Below are 20,867 nucleotides of genomic sequence, written 5' to 3'. Positions count from 1 at the left end.
TGCACCTCCTGTGTTTAATGCTTTTACGTGACATTGGGACAATAACCCCTCTTGTCCATTGCAGTTTGCTCGGACCACAAGAAGTACGTCATTTTGTGCAATACCTGTCATTTTTTGACTGTGCTCAGTTTAGCTACTGTCTGTTCATTATTTTTAAGAAACAGAAGCCACTGGTGGAAATTGGGTGATACACTATTACAATCACACCTGCCCAGAACTACACTGTACTGTAACTGGATGTTCTTTGAGAAGAGATCAGGATGAAAGGGCTTAAAGGTTCAGCATCATCCTTGGGTAGACAGAACCCCACATTTAAAGTGCTGATTAATCTATATTCTTTTTTTTTTTTTTTTTCCGTTTTATACTCACTTGGCAGATTTATTTGATGACCACTGGGCTTTCGGCAACTGTAAACCTGATATGCCCTCACCCTAATTCTTTATAATTGATATGCATAAATAAAATTAGGCTTTTGGGAAATTCAGAGGATTTCATTTAGTAATTATCTATTAAGATATATTGTTAGCCCATAAATTTTGTTATATGATGTTCTTGCAGCTGGAAAATCACTGCTACCTGCTTAACTAAAATTATGTTTCATGTTGCATTTCACAGTCCAGATGATGCTCTAAACTAAGAGGATGTACTGTATATTACAATAAAGTGCAACAGCAGTAAGATCTTTTCCAGAAATTTTTTACAGTGCATTCTGATTATTATTATTATTATTATCATCATCATTATTATTACTGCAAAATCATGTGTTCACCTAAATACAATATTGGATATGTAAAATTCAATGGGTAAGTTATTACATTGAACAGGGTAGTTTACTGCTCAATCAATGGCCCCATCCCCACCTGTGGTCATGAACTTTGATGTAAAAGGTCATGAGTTTTTCGGTGTCAGTATACATCAGCCTAAAAATGACGAAAATATTACCTTAACAATTATAAATCTGGCATCATCAGAACCTTTTCTTGCCAACAGTGGCTGCAGCGTTGACTTGATTCTTGCTTGACATTATTAGTAATCAAACTAACTCTCTTTCCTCTTATTTCTGAGATTATCTTGTATTTATTCCTTGTGACACCATTAGTCTAATCTAATAAGCACCCTCAGGTTAAGTATACAGCCAGCACTGTGACTTTTACAACTAAAGATCCACAGGCATTATCATGGACCCAGCAACAACACTGGGGGGACAGGGGGCACTGTAAAAATGTTGACAGGCCCTCAGCCAATTTTCTGCATCACACCACAATACAATACAAACAATCTAAATGTTTAATATTTTGACATTGCTAATTTTTCCTCACATCTGGAAATGTCGTGAAGGACATTTAATAAGGATTGTTCAAATGTAGAACAGCACAAATCTGTTAACAGTGAAGCTGTAAACATCATACGCAGTGAACAATGGTGACAGAGGTCAGTGAACTCTTGTGCAATTATTCTTTGTTATGCCACAAAATACTGCCTTGGTATAAAGTTATTTGTATCAATGCAAGATGACTGTAATAAAAGAAAAGAGAGTGACGACAGAAATCTGGAGCCGTCAGAGAATCGTCACCATATCCCCCTTTAACTTCTTTCTTTGGAGCACTTCTGGGAGTGATGCTGCTCATGGCCTTGGATGTACTTCAACAGAGTCGTGCTCAAATGTTTCCGACCCTAGTGCTGAACTCAGAATATTCTGTGTTTTGTTTCATCTAATCTCCTCATTAATAATAGCTGAATGAGCTAATGATAGAATCCTTGCACAATTTAAAAAAAAACTCTTAAACTGAACACATTAGCTGAGGGACTGTAGTTTTCAGAACTTCAGTCGAAGTATTTGACTGTGATTGGGCATTTGGGCAAATACTTAGTCGTCCACCTTGCCTTAGAGTTCGCTACAGGACTTGTACCTGCTGCTGAGCGAATTTGGAGGCCTGCCCGTGGGGACATCTTTGGACAAAGGAAAGGTCTGGCAGTAATGGTAGGTTGCTAGAAACATTGTATGCGGGAACACGAAGGTTAGTGGGCATTTATATACCCTGCACGTGACTGACAGCTCAGTGTGTGCAGTGGTTTGTCTAAAACTTACATACATGAAGTATTAAGAATGAAAATAGGAGCAAATGCAGAATGAATCTCAATTTCTTAATAACAGCCATAGGTGAAGAACGCTATTTATGACAAACTGACAGTTTTGGAATGGTCAGCTGAAGCACATTTTACTAGTTCAGACACACTTCAGATTTCATAGACCTACACAAAATACGTGTCTTTCAATGGTGCCTAAGCATTTATTCTTGAATCAGTTGACAATTTCCCTGTCGATTTAATTTGTTATGTTGCTCTGCAGCCTCATTTGGTTTGCTTAGTGACAATGAATAAATGTGTTATTCTGAAAGATTAAGTTTTCTGTGCAATTTAAAACAGAACTTGAAATAAATCTGTCAATATGCAGCTTTAACATGGACTAGTATTCTGCTTTAAATGTTGTCTAGGTTGACACAAGTAAAGTCTGTCTTGTTTGCTCAGACTGGTTTGATGCTCATATTTATAATTTAAATGCCCTCTTCCCTGAAACTTTCTTGCTTTGACAGAATCGTTTCAGTGCATTTTAATATCTCTGGTTGTATTTGTTCAGTCTATCTGCGCTTAGCAATGGTCTGCAATTATTTCCATGCTCCCGTAATGAAATACTTGATCAGCCACTGCATGTTTGTGGCCATCGTACATCACTGTGGATTATGAATGAAGCCCCAGGGAGAAGTGTGCTCCACCCAGCAGAACAATGAACAGTATGCCTTTGTTCTGGCTCTTAATAATAATAATTGCTCTGCAGTTATTTAGCACCCCAGAGAGTGCCAGTCCAAACTGCAGGAGAGGCAGCGAGACTCAGACTAGTTCAATGTCACCACAACTGCAATGCATTATATATACAGTGTGTGTGAACACACACACACACGCACTATATGTAGGCATGCATCGCTTAACGACGGGGATACATTCTGAGAAATGTGTCGTTAGGCGATTTCATTGTTGTGCGAACATAGATGGTATAGCCTCGATGCAGTCAAGAGACGTGGTAAAACACAACATTTATAATGCACCTGCCAACGTAACACAGTGCAAAACACGTACTGTTTTACAGTACGCTTTTTTATAAGTACAGTGAGTGCACTGTAAATAAATAAGGATGAAAAGTACAGTAGCTTATAGTAAATACATAAACCAGTAACAGGTGTTTATAATTATCAAGTATTATGTACTGTACATAAATGTATGTGCTATAGTTTTACATGACTGGCAGCACAGCAAGTTTGTTTACAGCAGCACCACCACGAACACGGGAGTAACACGTTGCACTACGACGTCACTAGTCGATAAGAATTTTTCAGCTCCGTTATAATCTTATTGGACCATCGTCCTACATGCGGTCAATAGTAAAGCCAAACATCATTAAGCGGCGCGTGTATATCTTGTATATCTCGTCGTACTCCAGCGCATCTTGTTCTTTCCCTCAAACCCTTGTAGCCAAGGCACTAAAATCCAAGAAGAAGAAAAAAAAAAAAAAAAAACACAAGTTCTTACCCATGAAACAAACCCTACAATCAGCTTCAGGTAGCCTAGCTCGGCAAGCTAAATTTGGCATAGGTGAAAAGCCGATCCAGTCAAAGCAGTCAAGAGTGAGTGCCAGACATCACTGCCAATCTATCAAACAGTCAGTAGAGACAGTGAAAAAAGATCAGATGGGTTTGGACTTATTTCACGGGCAAGCTGTCTCTGACAGAGGAACAGGAATACACTTCCTTCATTACATATCTGGACCACTTCATCAGAGCTGTGTGATTAACAAGCAAATGCATCAAATAACATGAGCTCTTGAAGAAAACAAGATAAGGGTTTCTGCCGAAGCCAGACCGCTTGGTTACACAGCAGACAGGCTCACAGAGTGATCCGTGTCATCTGTCTGGCTTCGGCATTTTCCTCCGAGATGCGTCACACTCCGATTTCTTCCAGAACCCTTGTACAGATTTCGCAGACATTCTGAAACGAAGAGTTCCCTGGCAGCCAATCCCTGTGCAGAGTGGTTTCCGTGCTGCCTCTGACCCGAGAGAGAGCCCCGTCCTCTGTGTGCTGCATTTCCACAGTGCTTCCAGAACATTTCCTGTTCTGCTTCTGTATAGGTGAGCTGGCGTGGGTGGGACAGTTGGGTGGAGATGAGGGCAATGGGGGAGACACAGGTGCTCTTTCACGCAGCATGCCTGATGTGCGCTACATTATGTTCCAAATGCAAGCATCAGCCATGCACTTCCACGATGTCAGACAGCAGTTATATAAAGCCACGCCTTGTCTGCTCTCTGCATCAGTTTTCCCCAGGGAAATCACGGTAACACTGTATAAAAACTTAAATGGCAGACATCACACACTGTAAATACCGCTTTCATCTTTCTTATATCAATGAACATTTCACATATTTGTTATACAGCAGAATTGCTGCTATACTGTACTACATATTGTCAAGGCACGAGATGCTAAAAACATCTTCATGTTTTGTCGGCTTGTAAACTACTCTTCAGTCCTGTCTTAATGCATGCAAACCTTGTTCTCTTTATAACATTTCCGTGCACAAGACAATGGCTAAAGGATAAATACAACAAATAAGGATGCGGAGGACTAGACTGGAAACAGTGAACAGGTCTATTACAGTCCCTTCCACGTAGTGGTACTCTCATCTGTATTTGAATACCGGTGCTGTTCGATGAGGACTGAGTAGTGGAATTCGCTCTGAACTGTGTTCCATCAGAGACATCAAGGGCAGGAAGTGAGGGCCAAATATGGGCACCGACGTCACCGCCTGTTCCACTGCAGCCACCCCACCACTTCTAGTTTCCATGGAAACAACAATGTACTTTTCCCCCTCTCTCTCATAGCAGTCATCTTTTCTAATACAATTTTATGGAGTCGCTGGGGACAATGAGTCCCTCACAGAACCTCCTCCTCTTCACGTCTACATCTACAACTTTCTACCAAGTTTTTTTTTTTTCCGTTTGCGTCTGGCCTTAGACTTCAAACAAGCACACTGAAAACAAATGGGTAAAAACGGTAAACAGAGCCATAGCAGAACATTGCCTGTAGGAGGGGAACAGAAGAAACAAAGCAGACTGAGAAACTAAGACAAAAGAAGGGAAGAAATGCAGCAGGTTGGATGTTGAGGCAAACTGCCTTGACACCAGTCCACAAAGCAAGTCAGCCACTGTGCGTGTGGCAACATAACATGCGATACGGTTATCATCATAAAGTTCAAACACACAGATGCCAAAAGGAGAAACGGTGCTGAACACACCAGTTCAACACTAATACCAAACTCGGCATGAAGCCATTTCTACATTTTTTTGTTTCTGCATTATTTGTCTATTTAACAGACGATCAAAAAGGATAATTTCTTTCAGACTGACAGTGCGTTGAAACACCCAGTAGTATAAACATACGAAGTCTGGACATGTATGTAGTAACTGACCATAAAGTTGACTGAGTTGTTGCGCAAACAAATAAAGCTGCAGCGTTCCTCTGTGGAGGCAGGCTTTGAGAACCCTGAAAGCAAGGCGGATGGAGTACACCGCTGAGTTTACACCCCAGTGAAAGGAGACATCTTGTTCCCTGACCACGGTCATCAGCTCTTGGCTCCTTACATGTATCATCTCGCCCACGATCTGCTCTGTGACATCCAATCAGGGCCTGGGCACCCCCGGTCTGACACGGGCATGGGAGGAAACTGCTGGGTGACTAAATGGACGAGTCACCTGTGCCCCCCCGCCTCCCATTCCCGTCTTCTGCCTTCCTTGCTTGCCTATGTCTTCCGTCACACCTCCGCATGCCCCCTTGAGATCCACTCTGCCTCTGTAGCTCTGTGCTTATACATTCATGCTCTGGAAGCCACAGAGGGAATGTAAATGCTAATTGCATTTTTTAAGGACCAGAGATTTATTTCACGGTTTCCTGAGCTCTTGAGCTTCCCCACAGCTTTCATTCAATTACAGTTCGACACAATACACATGGCAAAATTTGCACCTTCACCAGGGAGCAGGTCCCTGCCTCTGTTGACCAAGTTCGATACATGAAGAGACCCCCCCTACAGATGGTTGGAGGTGATGCACATATTTACAAATGCACATGCTCTTATACAGTACACTACTCAGTCTACAGTATATATTACAGTCTCCAGAAGCAAAGCAGAACCAGAAGGTAGACAGACACCCAAACAGACCGACACACAAAGCACTGTGTGGTCCTTACCTGAGCCGATGGAGGCTGGGGACTTACTCTGGCGAGTCGGCACAGTCCCTTTGGGGGACACCCTGGCCTGGGAAGTGGTAATCTTGCCACAGGACGTAGACTTCACCACCCGGCACTCTGCAGAAAGAGACAAGCACGTGGAATGAGACTCACCCTCCAGGGAAATCCAATGAGCCGCGTTAAACCGTGAACCTTCATTTAAATTCCTCATATAAATTTTATTCATTCAGCAGAAGGGGAAACTTGAAAAAAAACAGTGTCTTAGATTTACATAGTTAGTGAACACTTTAATCTTAAGGTCTGCACAGGTAAAAATTTTTCACAATAACAATAGATGAATTTTTACTGACAAGTTAAAGTAATATGAATTTCCTTGCAGGACTTAGACCCCAAGTCATCAGTGCAATGGTGAAGCACTGTTGATAGATTATATAATGTAGCATACACGGAACAAAGAGGACTGTTAGGAGCTGCCTTAGACCGAGGCAGGTTTGACATTGATGGGTTCTCTACGGCTAAAAATTCAAAAGGTCACACAAAACACCAAAAACGAGCTAAAGGAAGTACAAGCAAATTTTCAGATTTTTCATTTTCAGAGCTCGACTGTTTGCGTAACTAAAATGATATGATTAGGAAGGCGGAAGCAGGAGTCACTGGGAGGAGGTGGTGTTTGTTGGAGTCATAGTTTCAATTCGAGAATTAAGTAGCAAGCAATCAGCGAGCCAATGGTGCAAACTTCTGGCAGACCACCTTGCCGCAATACTGAAAGCTTGGACACATCCACCTACTTTCAAATGCAAATCAATAGTTTTTAACACTTGGTTGCTCAATATTGACAAGCATTAGAAAACCCATATATTAGGTGCAACAGAGGTATGATGTAATGTGAGAGCAATCTGTTTTGTCTCTCAGTGTCTGCAACTAATCAGAATGAGAAGATCTGTCAATCATTCACCGCAAGAGGCGGAAATCAAGCTTTCTTTATGTGCTAAAAATCAAAAGACTTCCAGTCCTTTGACTTTACTTACAACACAGATTATTGCTTACGTCCCTGGTGTGGCATTCTGTATCTTGGAATGTGTGCCATTTCTTGAGTAGTATATTATCGAAAAGGGGGAAATGGGCTCTCAAACAGGCCATATGATATAATGAAGACCTGTGAAAAGGTTGTGACAATTAAAGAATATGAGACAAGGACAGGAAACAAAAATCTCAAGACAAGCCAACCATCTTAGGATAGAAAATACCTCACCATAAGAAAATCTCATGAGTAGTCTTAAGATAAAAAATTGCATCACAAATCTCTTCATGTGTGGAGTAATTTCAAGCCTAATGTAGCATGAGCAGCAGTGAAGCAATTTCAATCATCTCAAGACCCCTGGGACCACCCAGGCAGCAGGAGAAGGCACCTTCCTCCCTTGGCGTTACAAAGAAACCACTAAGGTTCACTGATTAATTATCCTTAATTGTGCTTAATTACTGTGGTCCCCTCTCCCAAGGAACAGGCCAGTGCTCACAGTTAGTTGCTCGTGCTTTTGGCACTGGGGAGTAAAAAAACAAGTAAGAATGGCTGTGCATATGTTTGATGCTTTCTATGCTGCGATCATTTCAGACGAGTGATTAAATCAGATTAGTGCTTGTTAATTGCCGACTGCACGATGGAACACAAATGCCGCTGATCACTAAATCTTGGTCCGCAGCGGAGTTATACAATCGTGTCATACCTATTTTGCTCTGCTGACAACCTACTGTATGCAATTTTCCTCAACAGCCTAACAAAACATCATCAACAACCCTTTTCGGCTCTGCTAGGATTCTGCAAGTAATGGGTCTGCTATGAAGCACAAAGTCAGTAGATGTGTACTGTGCTATAAGGGAGGCACGCTGTTTCGGAAAAGGTGCACTTGGCACTTTGGAGCTGTTTGGAGGAGTTCTGATATTTCAGTGGGGAGCACTATTGAAATTTCAGCGTAGAAACCATGCTCACAACAAAGCATTAATGCCCCTGCTGGGATTTAGGTTTGCGACCCATTTCGTCAAAAGCCTAGGTCGAAAGGACACACAAAAAAATTCCACTTTCTCTCTCAAATGCAGTTCTGCTGTACTCTGCTCCTCTCAGTTTACACATTTCCTCATGGCCTTCCCCTGTGGCACACAGCTTTTCTCTCTTTCCCTTCACACAGCTTTGCTCCGATTCTCTGTTCTGCAGCTGCTATAGTGTTTTTTTTTCTCAATGGGAGAGGCAGAGCACCAGCTGTGTTCCAGAAGCATGCAGGGTAACCATGACAACTTGGTGTAACAACCCAGGCAGAGAATAGGCAGCATTGAGTTTTGCATTTTTACTTTAAAGTAAGCCCTTCTCCACAGCAACATCCATGATCACTGGGGCTAGATGGCAGGGTGTTCATTTTTCCCCATTATGCAGGGTGCGGCGGGCGGGACGGCAATGTCTTGATATCTCAAACAGCATTTCAGGAGGAAATGCCCATCAGAAGGTAGGAGAAAGTGAATACAAAGACCTGTAAAGAGCACAAGACCTTTCAAGCAGGGTGATATGGTCTCTACTCCCTTTACAGAAAAATCTGCCTGAAGACGCAAGACAGAAATAACGTGACATATCCGTCCACATTTTAAGGGGGACTTTTGCTTCCGTCATTTCGGCAATTACAACATTTGTGTACAAATGGCTCTCAAGGCAGAAAGTCTCCTGAAAGTGAGAAGAACAAAAAAGGATGGGCTGGCTCACTGAGAGCATGTTGGGAGCAGTGTATAACTCTCCCCTCAAGCCCTCTGACAGACGTGTGTCAAGGAACAGGATGAAGAGTAAGGCCCAGCAGAAATGTGGAGGAGAAGCCTGGGAAAGAGCTGGTGAACACAGATACTAACCTTGGGTGAAATGTTGTACCCTTGACTGTCTATAAGCTGCTACTGTGAATAATTCAGTCCTCAATAATAACCCTTCCGTGAGAAAAATAAAATTTGATAGAGCTATGAAACTTGCAGTGCCAATACAAAACTGTAGTTAATGCTGCTTATGAGTAGCCTCCACAAATCTTGGAGAGAGCTTACGTGGCAAAACAAATGACAGGAAACTGTGCTCTAGTACCAATCAGCCCATAGTAGAGAGGTGGACACTTTGATTAAGAACATTTTGTACACTGGTGAGATGCAATAAGAGGGCCGGTTAATTAGACTGTTATGAACCTTACCGGAACCAGAAGCATTCACAAAAACACTATACACTCAGACACACCAGGCAAGGGAAACAGAAAGTGAGCTCATCTCTCGAACAAGATGCTCGGAAGCACTTTGTATTCAGGGACTCAAGAAAAGTTGCTTTGTTCAGAGATAATAAAACCACTCTCGTTGCGCTACACTGGGATCACGTGTTGGACGTACAAATGATATCATACAGGGTGGACCGCCCCCGCCACTAGCGAAGCAAGGACTCGGGCCTGGCTTGGCACTCTCAGAACACTCAGTTAATGGACTGAGGAGGCCTCTTGGGTGCGGACAAGTGCGGAGAGAAGCTGGAGGACGCAGGCCACAGGTGGGCCATGCCTTTGTGGCAGACCATTACCGTAGGAACACAGAGGAGTGGATGCTAATGAATGGGCTTGCCCACGCGCCACCTGAGCCTGTTATGCACACAACAGAGAAACCCATTGATAATTCATTCATCAATCCATCCATTTATTCACTGCATGGATGATGCTGGAAGAGAGGGATGGGGTGAGGAACTCGAGACTGTCAAACATCACAAAAAAGTGTGCCTCACCGCTATCATCCAACAGGAGGTCGTCCTGGTATCGGTATTTCTCAGGGCCACATGCGATGAAGATGTCATCCTCACCAAAGAAGTCCTGAAGGCAGGTGACCTGTAATCAAAACAGACAATCAATGGACAAGTTACATACAGGGCATCAATCCCCTCTTGCTTGTCAGTCACTAGGGGTCAGCATGGAAGCATGGCAGTTATGCCTATTATCTAGTAATTATACATATTACCATTATTTCATATATAATGATACACATTATATTAAATATTTAAATATTTTATATTACTATATAATGTACACACACACATTTTCTGAACCGCTTGTCCCATACGGGGTCACGGGGAACCGGAGCCTACCCGGCAACACAGGGCGTAAGGCCGGAGGGGGAGGGGACACACCCAGGACGGGACACTAGTCCGTCGCAAGGCACCCCAAGCGGGACGCGAACCCCAGACCCACCGGAGAGCAGGACCTGGTCCAATCCACTGCGCCACCGGGTATAATGTACATATAATAATAATAATAATAATAATAATAATAATAATAATGTTATCTTTTGGAATTTTTTTAAGGCAGCTGACATGATACTTTTCTCCACAGAACTTACTTTGTTCAGTTTTGTATATTAAGCCGTTTACAGTTATTACCCATGTATAAAGCTGAGAAATTTTTACTGGAGCAAGTCAGGATGAGCACTTTGCTCATAAGTACTACAGTGGAAACATGTAATCGAATCCAAGCCCTTTAATTGTATGGTGAACGCTAACTACTACACTACCTGCTGGCCAGTCCCCAGTTCTAATCCGTCCTGCTGCAGTATCTTTGATCCTGAAGGTATTTCATTAATCCATCCTTTATCAATAACGGCTTCTCTAATTCCAGACTCTCCCTGGATTTCAGGCCTGTCCAGTTTGTTAACCAGTAATCTGCCCGTTATCCGGAATCAGAAGAAGGGTTTCATCTTCACCTTTCCACGGTCCTTATTGCTGTGTCTTTTTTGATCTTTCGCACACATACAAATGCACACTCAGAATTCCAGGTATCAGGGTGGACTCAAGGTGCTTCGCCTATATTAATAGCTTCTGGGACAGCAATGGCTGCACCTGTCTACTCTCATGTGACCACTTCGCATGCACACTCGCAGTCACATTCTACTCTCAGAATGCCAAGAGCACTTTCAGTATCACACACCACACATCTCTGCGCAAAATTAATCCAATCTTGACATTCAACACAGAAGTGATGCACTAAATCCCACCAGGCCAAGACAGCCCTTGCTCTTTGACGTATCTAAGTCAGAGAGACAAGAACTTCTCTGGCTGCGATATTAGAACTAAACACTCCTTCACACCGCTGCTACTGCAAGAAATCATTTCTGACTACATCTCCTTCAGGCACAGTTATGGATGATCAAATGGTAATTACTGCCCATCACCCCCCCACGGATTCTCCACATTTCCTCTCTCACGGCCGTCACAGCTCTCCCCTCAGTATCATTTGGCACTTTCCTTTCCCACTTCACACTGGAAACTTAACTGTTTTTGGGCATTTTGCTCTCTATATCTGCGTGGATCGTTACAGCTGAAGTTTGACTGTGAAAACTTGCCTTAGTGTGTTGCTTCAGCTGAGGGCACCTGCTAGACTCCCTCTTAAAAACACCACCACCACCACCACCACCACCACCACGACATGGTCAACCCTTCCCCCACACAGCATCTCCCCATCACATGACTGCTGGCTAGGAAATGAGAGGATATGGTACATACTACAATTAGAAGAGCAGGTTTTTCAACAGGGTCTGGCTTGCAGTTTGCTTAAAGGAGTGTGCAGCTGGTGAATGCGGTTGCTCTTTGCATGCTCTCTCCACATTGCATGCAATTACTAAAACACGTGGACACGGGTTGCCAGTGGAGATGTGACCTCCCCAGTGCACAGTGTCGGCCACTGCCAGCGGAGTGCGGTTCTGAGCCAGAAACTTGGCTCCGAGGAGCGGACTGACTTCATCAGTATGAACCGGCAAGTCAACCCAAGCCTCCACAATATTTCTACGAAAGGAGAAGGCAGAGAGATGGGAGAGTGAGAAAGAGGCAGTAAATGATATGAAAACACCTTCGGGCAGTCTCTTAAAACACTAATCTCTTTTCCAATTTGATCTTGAGTATCGGCACGCTGTACGCTCTCTTCCCCAAATTTCTTTCTTCGACTAATTCACGCAGAAATACAAAGACGTGGCTAATGTACTGAAGGATGGTTATTACCACTTCAAGGAATAAACAACTTTGGTAGCACACGGCACTTTAATTTCTCTTCTAAAGGGAAAAAACAAAGAGACACAATGAGACTAAAGCACAGACACGCGTAGAGACCGTGAAATGTGGATGATGGCATTTGCATAACGCAGCGTCTCGTGGGAGCATGAAACATCAGTTTCGAACACCACATACACAACACCGACTCCCTGCAGATGTTCTTTTGCCTTGTGGGTCTTACGTGACATCAGTCAGATTGCTTGTCTAGTGCAAACGGCCACTATGTTGGGACAGCTGCAGAAAAGGAGCTGCAGGCTCTTTAGAGGGGACTGTTCATGCAATATTCACACAGATGGACACCTGGAAATAGCTGGGGGGTTCGTACCAGGGCACACAGTGAGCCAAGCTGGGCAGGACAGGTCCCTGTTCTTGGATGGATTAAAAAGAATTACCCGATTTCTCTGATACAGATTAAAACTTGTTTTTATTCCTGGTACTTCGAAAACTAAATTTAGTTCATTTCAAATGGCGGTTGAAAGTAGTAACGGAGGGCTGGTATAATGCTACCCCAATACAAATAAAAACTTATCCTGTATCCAGATTTCATTTTTAAACCTTTGCTCTTCAGCAGGCTCACAAAAATCTGTAAAAATGAAGTATTTCCAGCACACCAGTCCCTGGGTGCCCAGCGTCCTAGATAGGCTGTGTGCAGCAAACACTTCCGAGAAAACAAACAAACAAACAGGCAGAGGAATAAAACAAGGCATAAGCAGAAGTTGAATTCAGCTGGAACACTTAAGAGAGCAGCAATCTCGAATGTATTGGGAGTCTCCAGGAGTGGAGAGGCAGGAGAGAGGGCTGACTTCAAAGAGCTTGAATGAATGACAGCGCTCAAGAGAAAACTGTGCGTAGGACCAAATTTCTCAATGGTGGATATGGCTGAGTCACTCGCAGCTAAATTACAAGTTTTTTTTCTGAGCAGCAGCGTACTGCGAAAGGTAATGCTGGCATCTCGCTGGGCCGTGTGTTCGAGTAGATGTGAACAACGGGCTGACGTCTCCTCCAGGGTGTACCCTTCGACACTTCTAATACAGGTTCTGCACCACCTTGACCCTACAGTAGACAAATGGTTATCAGTCATGAATGGATGGACGGACAGCTTTTTTCTGGAGTGGCCCAAGGAACATATAGTGGCTCTGCCCCCGTCACATTTGTTTTTCCCAAGCTCTGACATGGGAACTGTGCCTGGACTACAGTGTATGACAATGTGTTTGTTCAAGTGGAGGTGATGACTCCTGACAGAATTAAAGCAAACCCCTGGACTAAGTGAATTTCTCCTACCTGCTGTGAAACAAATGGGATGCTGGCATGGGCTATGTTTGTGGGTCAACTTTTGCACTTCTAACTGTTGCCTGCAAGTGGCTCCGTTGCTGGGAACCAGTTGAGGACCAATTTATACAAACCGTCACTCCCCTCCCCTCACCCCCACTCCACATCTGAACATTCAGAATGGGAAGCATCCATATTTCATCTAACGCAAGACAGCGGCAGCTTGCATTCGCCTGCCCTCAAACTGCACAGTGCCATGGAGCACAAAGATGAAAGACAGAGGCCTGGCAGCTAAGGCTTGTTTGTCTGCAGAGAGTGAGAAAGCGAGTAAGATCACTGATATGGCAAAGATACGTAAACGAGTTCAGTTATGCAACAGTGATGTTCGAGAGTCCCCTGCCACACAGAGCGGAACAGTGCAAACAAGAAATAAATTGAACAAGTAAAACAAACAAATTAAAAAGTAGCAATGCCATTAGCTGATGGGTCGCCATTAAAATTGAACAAACGATGAGTGTGCGAGAGAGATGCAGGCCAAGCTCTCTCTAATACCAGCAGTGCCACAAGGGAGATGATCATTCTTCATTTCATTACTCACCTTTTATATAATTGAGCGCAAAAAGTCCACGCTGAAAACACATTCTGACAAAGGACGTCAGTGGAATGTCACCGGTCCTCTGCTCTAATGACAGCTTCACTTTCTGCTCGGGTCATTTTAGGCACTAAGTGCTCACCAAAGTGTACAGAAGCACTTTTACACTTTGAATTCATGGTTTAACCAGCCAAAATGGCACTTTTGTCACTCTTATTCTTATTTGTTATTATTGTTAAGTCTTCTTTCAACGTCCCTGATAACAGAGAAGGGTTAAACTTCCCGATTATATTCTGATCACCTGTCAGCCAGTGCGAATGAGTTTCTCGGTTCTCTTCTCCAGGAATTAAATATTGTACTATTACACATCATTCACTGTTCGTGGATCTCATCAGTGGATGAAATACCATGTTGTCATTTGTTCCCCTAATTAAGCATCCTTAACACAGATTAAACTGACTGTTGCTTTGTCAACAAGCCTAAGGGAGAAACAGTCACTCCAGAGCATCAGATAAGAGCACAGGAGGCTGCACTGCTTCTCCACTTTCATGCAGAGCATCGAGAGAAAGTGTTGCTGATTATTGCTTAATGCATTGTGTCAGTCAATTCATACACGTGCGATAAAAGAAATTCCACCAGATCCCACTACACCATGTCCCATGTCCGGAGTCTAGTCCGGAGTGGTGTCTGCGGTAGCTGTGCACAGCTCTTTATTCTTTAAAAATAAGTGCCTCGGGATTCCGGGGGGGGGAAGAAAAAAGAAAAAAAAAAAAAAAAAAAAAAAAACACTCCATCCATTCATGGTGTGTTGTGTAACCATCGCGTCTGGCGTGTACTGTGCGGTGAAGTGGCTGCCGTGCGCCCCCTAGTGGAAATTCAGGTGCAACGCTAAATTCTGATTTTATTGCTGGCCACCTAGTGGTCAGCATCTCAACGAGGGAGGGCTGTGAAAAAGTAAACAAAACAAAACAAAACAAACAAACAAACACAGTGAGCCTAACCCAGCAACACAACACAGGGCGCAGGGCTGGAGGGGAAAAAGACACACCCCGAACGGGACGCCAGTCCATCGCAAGGCACCCCAAGCAGGACTCGAACCCCAGGCCCCCCCCAGAGAGCAGGACCCGGCCAAACCCGCTGGTCCACCGCGGCCCCACTAAGTAAATAAAACGGTGTTTAAAAATAAATACGTACCGTATTTGTGCTACTTAAAATAAAAAAATACCATTTGAAATATTAGCATAGGACAGAATTTTCAGACTGGATTAACACCAAAGTAACAAATTAATGCCTTTTTTTTTTTTTACAGGTTCCGAGCCAAACTCCTGCTGCAGTATCCTCGTTCAAGATGCCCACTTAATTCATACAGTAAAAATACGTACCGCACAGATGGCTACATCAACGTAAAGTTCAATATATGCCATTGCCTGTATGCCTTGCACAAACAAAGGTGTCAGCTAAATATTAAGATTTAACTGAAGTTTTTGCCACTCAAACAAGCGTACATTTAATGTTGCTTGTCTTTGTTAAATCTATGCTACTATTTTGTAACGATGTACTGAAAGTGTGATGAATTAAGGGTGAAGTACCACGACTAGGGTTTGGAAAACTTAAGACTGGCTCCTTAACTCAAACACTATGTTACATAACTTGCCAAAAAAGGGTTTTTTCATATAGACATACATATTTCTGGGGGTGGAATGATCAAAGTCAGAAAATGAAATATAAAGTGTCTAAATATATATTACATATATCAAAATGTCAATCAATAAAAAATAGCTCCCCAGTACCAAATTCCAGGGTGAACATTGAACTGCACTTTTCAGGGAATAAACTGCAGCTCAGTTACACACCACAAGATGGCAGTAGTGATCCAACAGGAGGCACAAAGCAGTATTGCACTTGTATTGAAAATACTGCAGCAAGGATTTGACGCTCTGTCCCTTTCACATTGTTTGTTTTACCTCTTCTTCGGTTTTGTAATAGGGAAGAGCTTTAAGAGGAATCAGGCAGCAGTGACAGGAATAATACTTGCATCTAAATGCTGAACTTGATAAAAACCATGTTATCTGAAGACGCTAATGCAACACGCATTATAAAACTGGGCAACTTTAAAGGAGTAATTCAGGGAAAGTGCCTTAATTCTGCGTATCGCTGCAGGAACAAGAATTGAAAATCATTCATTATTCTTGTGGGATCCTAACAATGAAGCTACACTCCAAGGCAGATCAGGGGAAGGTCGTGGTCAGGTTTGCAGGACGGTTCCAGAGAACCAAGAAGAGAGCTGACTGCACAGACACGATGCATCTTCACAAGAGGGTTTAACTGCTGAGTTCATGACATACCCTTCCAACAGCGTAATAGGAAGCAATATAAAGTACACATCTTCAGGGTGGGTTTTTAATGCCCACAAACAACTGAGATTGAACTGAATATGCTGAATAACAGACACAAACACAGCCAACATGATTTATGAATTACACTTTCTCAATTTACAAAAAAAGGTATCGACATCTGCTCACTACAGTAAAACGGACAAATACTCGCAGCCCTCTTCTCCTTTTCTATAAATAGAGCCAATGTTTATTTTCACTGACATGAGGGCTCATGCACAGCTGTTACGATCCAGCATGACAAGGCTTCTAGACAAACGGAATGTCACAACCCCCGAACCATCAACCACACCCCACCCCAGCGTACAAAAATAGAACCGGACGGCACTAGAAGGAGCACTGCAGGCCCGCACAAGGATGGCTGACAGGGTGGCAAGCAGAACACGAAGCTATGCTGCATCCGAAGAGGGAGGAGGGGAGGTTGGCGTAAGCAGTACAGTACAAAAACAAATTCACCAGATCCTGCTCTAAATACAGCCCAGTCTGGAAAGGGACTCTACCCCTTATGTAACTTGCTTAACTTGTTAAAAGTGCAAAAGCAGTGTCAGACAAAAATTACTTCGTAATATTAAAAAAAAAAAAAAAAAAAAAAAAAAAAACACAGCTACTCAATATTAACTATGACATTGGTGGTTCTTTGAATCACAGTTTTACTTCTGCCACGTTGTTTGTTGACCTGGATATGTACGAGTAAGAGATAGAATAAAAAAGAAAACCAAATCACCATCACAATCAGCTTCATTACTGCTTGGATTTAATCTGTGTGCTGCCTTGACCACCAAGGTGGAGATGTTGCTGTTGGAGAAATAGCCTGTCTGCTGTACTGCTGCAGTGGTATTCATGGATAATTGTGGGCTGCTGTGCTGTTTACCTCCTGTACTTTTTCTGCATGCCACTGGCTGTGTCTGGGATGCGTAATTTTGGTTCACTGTTGGTTCAGTTAGATGTTGACCCTACAGTAGACAAGACCCTTGTAATCTCTGTGGGAAACAGAGGGTCCACACCCCACTGGCAGCCCTCCTCTCTCTCCACCACATAGGGCTTGCGTTTCAAAGAAACATCAGCTAGTAGGAAGAGTGGAATGCAACTGAATTCTGAGTCTATTCCTCACAGCCAGTCCATAGTGGAGCTGGGCCCTTGTTCAGCTTGTTTATGCAGCAAGAGCCCGATGTGGGATTGCTGTTTGGGAGACCAGACAGACGCCTTATCAGCTGCTTCACATGACATCTTGTTTTTAACCATCTATCCCCCTAGGTAGAATGTTTCATGTCTCTGGAAAATACCTGCATCTCTCCAGTTTTATCCTTTATTTATTCTCAGCATTTTGTCAGCAGTGAAAAGAGCCACAGAATTTTACCCTGTTCTTGTTTCTCAAAATTGGAGCCGTTGAGCCGAAGGAGGGAGGGAGAAAGGACTGCAGACCAGAGGGAATCGAATCCAAATATCCAACATAGCAGTCCCAGCCTCACCATTCTCCCTTTTGTCTCAACTTCCCTCAAGCATACTGGAGTTAAACGTTCTCCAGGGCTGGGAATAAACAGGATTTTGACATGAAGGAGTTGAGCCAGGAGGTCAAGCAAGCTGGTTGAGCTGGTAATAAAAAGGGAGCTGACCCTGGTCCTGAATCATTGCCTTGACATCTTACAAAGCAGAGAGGGTAATGAGGAGCTGTTCATGGTCCTGAAGGGTCCAAAACACACACTGTCTCATGTACACACACTGCTGAGCTGCTAATTAGACTAGACTGTGCTGAGACTTTCTAGATGACACACACAAAGTGCATCACACACTGACATGGCTATAAACAGATGCTGTACACATTCACATAGCTTTTATTCATTTAGGAGACAATTTTATCCAAAGCAACTTATAATGTTAATCTATCTACAATCATTTACATAGCTGGGTAATTTTTCTTTTTTTTTACTGGATAAATTTAGAGTAAGCACCTTGCTCAAGGGTACTACGGCTAGATGTGAGATTCAAACCTGTGACTTGTGGGCCCGAAGGCAACAGCTCTAACCACTACACTACCAGCTGCCCCACATACACACATATATATCCACTGCAACACGGAAAATCAGATCAATTCACTCCCCCTTCAGTAAGTAAATACATTTATCTATCATTGCAATAATTTACTGGTCACTTCTTTCTTGCTTAAACTTTTCAGTTTGTGAACAGTTTATAATAAGCACTTAACTTCATGGTACAACAGCAGTTCCCATCTATGGATTGAAGCCAAGGACCAGTGCAATTACTATTACAACAAGCAGTGCTCAGTATTGGTTTTATATGCTCTCATTACTAACCAAGTAATACATTTGTTTACCCAGTGTTGGATATACTTACCACTCACTCATTCACTTCCATTAACTGCTAATCCTGCTCAGGGTCATCTAGATTCTATCCTAGAATCACTGGCTGCAAGATTAGGGGTTCACCTTGGATGGAGTGCCAGTCCATCAGTGCGGACACAATTATTTGTCAAAATTTTTCATAAGGCTGAATATCTCATATCAATTATGTCTAGATTTAGAGAATCATGCTTCTGTGGGGTCTTTAGTGAAAAAAAGTTGTCAGCGATAAGAGCATATAAAATCGATTTTTGAGCCTTGATTAATTTAAAGTTATGGGATTTATCCCTGATGTTGCCATGGTCACCCTCCATTAGTGTGCCAGGACGAAAGCAGTCTAGATTGATGGCCCACATTCTCCTGTGCTTCGTAATGGCCTTCAGGGCCCAATCTGATCTGTAATGACACATTTTTTCAGATAACGGAAAATTAGTCTAATCTTTTTCATTTTGTATAATACCAGTGGACCATTTTTATTTGATTATCTCCGCATGAGTCCCAAGGACACTGCTTTAGGTGTTTCAACTGCAATTCAACCCATAATCCTATTATACGACTAGCTTTCAACAAACTAGGCTAAACAAGCTGATATCGCTGCTCATGTGACGATCTGTGTGAGCAGGTCAGGCATGGAGTTGGGTTGCAGTACAAGGAAAACTGCTAAGTGATTCTGCAAAATGATTTTTTTTAACAAGAGCTCCATTGCTTAGTTTATTTTGTTGTGCTTAAGTGTGTGTACCCTAGGTGTTGACTATTTGCAGAAGCATGTGCAGCTTCAGTTCCACATGGCTCGAGAAGCTTGCAGTCAACACTTCCTGTTTAAACATGTTGGACCATGAAGATAAAAATGTTCCACACACTGCAGTGTGATGATGGGCCAATTACTAGTCTGAAAAAAAAAGGCAAAGGAAAAAGTAAAATCTGCAGATAATACTTACTGATGAGAATATATACTCCATCTCACTTTTAAAATCATTTTTCTAACGATAGCAGGCTTCTCATTCTCATCCTGCCTCTGTCACAGCTGGTCCTCACTGAGGACACAAGTGAAAACCTCGAACGACCAGGGCTACAGTTTAAACCAATTAGAGGCCAGCAAATCCAACTTGTTCACGTGGCAGCAGCCACACTGATCCTCTTGACGAGAGATGTCCTGGAGGCGGTGTGGATGACACAGGCAGATTGCATGAGCTTACACAAACTGAGCTTGGCATACAATGAAAAAGTGTTCAATTTTATCCAACTTTTTAAGATTAATTTTGATCCAAACTTTTTTTTCCCCAGTTTTATCAGTTTATGAATTTTCATCTCTTTAAGACCATCTAACAGTGCAGTCTAGAAAAACTTTTTTTTACTGTTGGTTTAACATCTGGGGTGCTAGTTTCCTGTATAATAAGCAAAACTGGAATGGTACTGTTGGTGCAATGGGTAGTGCCCGTGTGCTCACACCTGGGTTTAAATCCAGTTCAGTATGTGTGAAATTTGCATGTTCTCTTTGTGTTGCTTGTTTTCGCCTGGTGCTCTGGTTCCATCCCACAATCCAAAGACATGTTTCAGGTGAATTGCTGATTCTAAATAGCCCATAGTGAGTGAATGTGTAAAGGGGCAATAGGTAGCGTAATTGTTAGAGTGCACATTTGGTCTTGCAGGACCCAGGTGTGAATATCACCACTGGCTGTAATACCACTCAGCAAGCTATTTACCCTGAATGATTTAAATCATTTCAATTTGCTTTGGAAAAAAGAATCAGCTAAATGGATAAATGTAAATATATAACTAAAGAAGTGTGTGATTGCCCTATGAGGGACTGGTGTCCTGAATGGCTCTGGACCACTGAGACCTTGCATTGAGCAAGTGGTTACTGATAATGGATGAAT

At 42.8% G+C, this 20,867-nt stretch overlaps 1 protein-coding gene across 2 annotated transcripts in view; it reads right to left on the bottom strand.

Moving 5' to 3' along the window:
- dclk1a (doublecortin-like kinase 1a) overlaps nucleotides 1-20,867 on the bottom strand; it is a 57,647-nt gene that overhangs the window by 22,743 nt on the left and 14,037 nt on the right. For both annotated transcript variants that reach the window (XM_029251346.1, XM_029251347.1), the window contains exons 4-5: nucleotides 10,070-10,169; nucleotides 6,292-6,408 (exon numbers count right to left, since the gene is read on the bottom strand). In XM_029251346.1, the coding sequence (XP_029107179.1) occupies nucleotides 6,292-6,408; nucleotides 10,070-10,169 (217 nt within the window). The remainder of the gene's footprint in view (nucleotides 1-6,291; nucleotides 6,409-10,069; nucleotides 10,170-20,867) is intronic.

Source organism: Scleropages formosus, chromosome 4 (assembly GCF_900964775.1).
Source record: "Scleropages formosus chromosome 4, fSclFor1.1, whole genome shotgun sequence".
NCBI lineage: Eukaryota > Metazoa > Chordata > Actinopteri > Osteoglossiformes > Osteoglossidae > Scleropages > Scleropages formosus.
Note: the sequence above shows the minus strand (reverse complement) of the source record. Positions and strands in the feature narration are given on the sequence as shown.